The 4,209-nt window shown below is 38.4% G+C and overlaps 1 protein-coding gene across 3 annotated transcripts in view; it reads left to right on the top strand.

The window, feature by feature from the left end:
- The window catches only part of LOC107693906 (protocadherin Fat 3-like), a 56,740-nt gene that overhangs the window by 44,924 nt on the left and 7,607 nt on the right, over positions 1 to 4,209 (top strand). For all 3 annotated transcript variants that reach the window (XM_016493440.1, XM_016493441.1, XM_016493439.1), the window contains exon 27: positions 2,067 to 2,851. In XM_016493440.1, the coding sequence (XP_016348926.1) occupies positions 2,067 to 2,851 (785 nt within the window). The remainder of the gene's footprint in view (positions 1 to 2,066; positions 2,852 to 4,209) is intronic.

Genomic DNA, 4,209 nt, shown 5'->3' with positions numbered 1-4,209 from the left:
TATACACACACACACTATATATGGTAATTGATTGAATATAATTAATGCCAACAATCATTTTTTTGAAAATGAGTTTTGTAGAGGTGAAATGTTTTGAAAAGTTGGTTTTATTGTATTTGACAGTTAATATGGCCTCTAATCACCAAAAAGTGATTGGTTAACATTAAAAGCTGTTTTATTTTATTTTAAATGTTTTAAAAATATATTTTCTTTTGACAATCAAAAACAATCACAACTGTGCTAATGATTTTTATATTTTCATTTTTTAAATTGCTTTGAGTTTTAATTACTCAGACATGGTTTTTATGTTTATCTTCTGTTAAAACAGAAGATTAAAGCTTCTAATCATAGAGTCTTGCTTAACAAAAGCAAAACATTTAAGGGGCCTTTTTTTTTGCAATCAAATGGTTTAACAGTCAATGTCATTTATGAGGAAAAATAGTTTTCTTCTGAAATCTGTTTGGTAAGGCCATCTTGCATTTAAACAGAATTGGTAACCAGCAGCTTATTTTAATTACACTCTCTTCTGAAAGTCATTACACTTGGCGTTCACCTGCTGAGACCTTGATTGTTTGAACTGCTGGTTGAATACATACGTGACACTGTAAAATAGGTATGTTGTTTGCTTGTGTTAATTAGACCTTTCTCACTAATTACTAAAATCATTTAATAAATAAAGAACAGAGTTTAGAGCAGTCCATCAAATATCCCATTAAGGCTTCTCTAATATTTTTTTTTCTATGCAGTTATTCAGTCATTCAGTTATTTCTCCACTAGAGGATGCTGTTGTTTCTTTTTAGAGGCAAATCTAAACCTATACTTAAACAACTGACTGAGAAAAGTGGGATACTGGGACCTGTGCCCCTTTCCTCTCTGTCTTTTTATGTAGTGGGGAGAAAGTAATGAAAATCTAATAGCTTTATATAACTACTACATAACTACTTTCTCTGCTTTACCAGCTGTGTCATTACGTTACACAATACAAACAACCCTCTCATTATGCTCTCTTATGCTCACTTGAGAGATTCGTTGAACTTTCTCGTACTCAAGGGTACGTATAAAGAGTTCTCTGAGCAACAGATCATCACATATTTGCTGTTTGCAGCACAGAGGGGAATTCAGCTAAGTGTGAAAATTTATGAATCTTAAAAGGCAACAAGAAACCTCTTTCTCTCTGCTTCTGAGAACTAATTAGATAATGAGAGAAACACTAAGGCTGTGTTCAGAATAACAATATTCTTATTATTCATGCAGTTTATAGTGTGGGATAGTGTTTAGAATATATAGTGTGTAAGCAAGGATGCATTAAATTGATTACAAGTGATAGTAAAGACCTTTTCAAAATATTTTTATTTCTGATAAATGCTGTTCTTTTGAATTATCGAAAAAAGTTCAACATTAGAAATTATTTCTAATGAGCATATTAGAATGATTTCTAAAGGATCATGTGACACTGGAGACTGGAGTAATGACTGCTGAAAATTCAGCTTCACAGGAATAAATTACAAAATAAAAAACAGTTAATTTAAATGCCAATTTTTTTTTTCAATATTACAGTTTTACTGTATTTTTGATCAAATAAATGCAACCACAGTGGGCATAACAGAATTCTTTCAAAAACACAAAAAAAAATCTTACTGACCCCAAACTTTTGAACAATAGTGCAGATACCTAGAACTCGATACCTGTTTGTCTAAAAAAGAAAGTCAAATACATCTAGGACAGTTCAAGGGTGAATAATTTTTTTTTTTTTTTGCTGGAGTATCCCTTTAAAGCAGGGGTCTCAACTCAGTTCCTGGAGGGCCACAGCTCTGCAGAGTTTAGCTCCAACCAGGTCCAACTCACACCTGCTTGGAAGTTTCTAGTAATCCTAAAGAGCTTGATTAGCTGGATTGGGTATGTTTGATTTGGGTTGGAGCTAAAATGGGCAGAGCTGTGGCCCTCCAGGAATTGAGTTTGAGACCAATGCTTTAAAGAATAGTATGCAGTGTATACTGTACAGTATACAGTAAATAGTAAGCTAGTATTTAATTCCCAACAGTCTGACACAATCCTTCTGTCCACAGATGCGACGAGGATGTGAATGAGTGTGAGAGGGAGGAGTGTGAGAATGGAGGGACATGTGTGAACACATTCGGAGCCTTCTACTGTAACTGCACCATTGGTTTCGAGGGTCAATTTTGTGGCCAGCCGTCTCTGGACGGCCCAGACACTCAGGCCGAGGTCCTGTCGTACGTCGGACTGGGAGAGATCATCGGCATTGGCGTGTTGCTCTTTGTGGTGTTGGTCCTGCTGACCCTGCTGGCCGCGTTCCGCAAAAAAGTCCTCCGGAAGGACTGGAGCCGCAGGGAGACAGTGGGAATCTCCACAGAGACCAACTACATGCTGCATAACACGGGTATAGGAGCCGAAGGCATCGAGTTCAAAGCTGTACGGGTCAGCAGCGAGTGTCGCGCCAGCCTCTCCCGAAACGACAGCGCAGGAGGGCCGCCGCAGGTCATGGTGCGGCCCACAGCCTACACGCTTCCCCACTGCCAGGGAATCCCTAGAGGGGAAACGGAAAAGATGGAGGAAGGGCTGGCCACCCTCTCCTGCCCTCCGCAGATGAGCACCTTCCAGGCGGATCCGCCACACATCCTCGGGATGCCGCGGAGAGGTGTGGCCGTCTGCAGCGTGGCGCCCAATCTTCCCCCGTCTTTGTCCTTGAACCCGTCCGAACGCAGCCCAATCCGCAAGCCTCCGTGGGAAGAGGACGACGATGAGGACAATGCTATAGAGCATCAAGTCCAAGCTCTGGAGTGGGAAGACAGGGGTTATCAGGCGGACGCAGAGGAAGCGTACAGAACCGAGGGTAATGATTTGGCGCACACACTTTCTATTCATCCCAGATCAAACGGAGGATGACAAAATGGCAGCGTTTCAGCGTGACTCCGTAACTCCCCGTGGCCAATTAAATGCCAGTCTTTGTGTGGATGAGATTATACATATGCACCACGGTCTCCATTTGGAAAAGCCATCTTACAATAATGTGTGATGGAGTGTAATTACCTTAGAGATAACACGAGGGTTTCACACAAAAGGAGAAAGTAAAGCATTTAGAGTGAATCCTCAAGATTCAAACAGAAACATCCATCCACATTGTGATAAATGCTATGCATAATGCGTTAATCGCAATATGTATATTAAAAAAAACTGGGTTTTAATCAAATCTCCCTTCACAATGAGTTTCTTTTTTATGATTTCATATTCAGCATTCTTGTGATTTTTCATATCTTGAAAATTTACCAGGGACTCAAAAATTGTTTCACAACAAACCAGATTATAGTAATAAGAACCATGTGCTGTGCTGTATCGTAGCACGAAATAGGCCAACAGGAGCCTTTCTCCTAATAAAATATTTAACAGTCTGGCCATGTAGGTTGGCAGCTAGTACATATGTGAAGGTGATTATTACACTTCCGCTTGTGGAAATGCATTACCTATGTAAGTTTTCTCTTCGATTTGTGTTCTCAAGTGGATGACCTTGGTCTTGTTAGTGTTTTCTTCAAGCAGAAATTAATTTGTCATGACTGGTTGTTAGCTTTTGCAGCGCGTAGTCTGGGATAAATATAGGACGGATATTATTGCTCTTTCACTTTAGCAGATTTGAAAGATTTTTATGCCGTAGAGAGTATTAAGCTGTAAATGCGGTTTTGTTTGTGCGTATGTGCGTGTCTGGTTTTTGGATATTAGATGTCTGTTTAGTGAATGCAAATGGGCCAGTAGTTCAGACTCCACATGGCAGTATTTTCACTGGCTTAAAAAACATTTTTTAGTTTGTTCAAAAGTGACCATAAAGACACAAACACATTAAACAACACAACTGTTTTCAGTGGTGAAAAATAATAAAAAATGCTTCTTGAACAGCAAATCAACATATTAGACTGATTTCTGAAGGATCATGTGACACTGGAGACTGGAATTATGGCTGCTGGAAATTCAGCTTTGCCATCACAGGAATAAATTACAAGTTAAAGAATGTTAAAATAGAAAACAGTTATTTTAAAATTGTAATAACATTTCACACTATTACTTATTAATATATTGTTTTTGCTGTATTTTACATTAAATTAATGCAGCCTTAGCATAAGAGACTTCTTTCAAAGACATAAAAAATATTACTGACCCTCAGTTTTTCCAAAAAATTTAAATGGTAGTGTAAATATATAT

This window comes from Sinocyclocheilus anshuiensis, unplaced genomic scaffold, assembly GCF_001515605.1.
Source record: "Sinocyclocheilus anshuiensis isolate Anshui unplaced genomic scaffold, SAMN03320099.WGS_v1.1 scaffold694, whole genome shotgun sequence".
In the NCBI taxonomy this organism is placed as follows: Eukaryota; Metazoa; Chordata; class Actinopteri; order Cypriniformes; family Cyprinidae; genus Sinocyclocheilus; species Sinocyclocheilus anshuiensis.
Note: the sequence above shows the minus strand (reverse complement) of the source record. Positions and strands in the feature narration are given on the sequence as shown.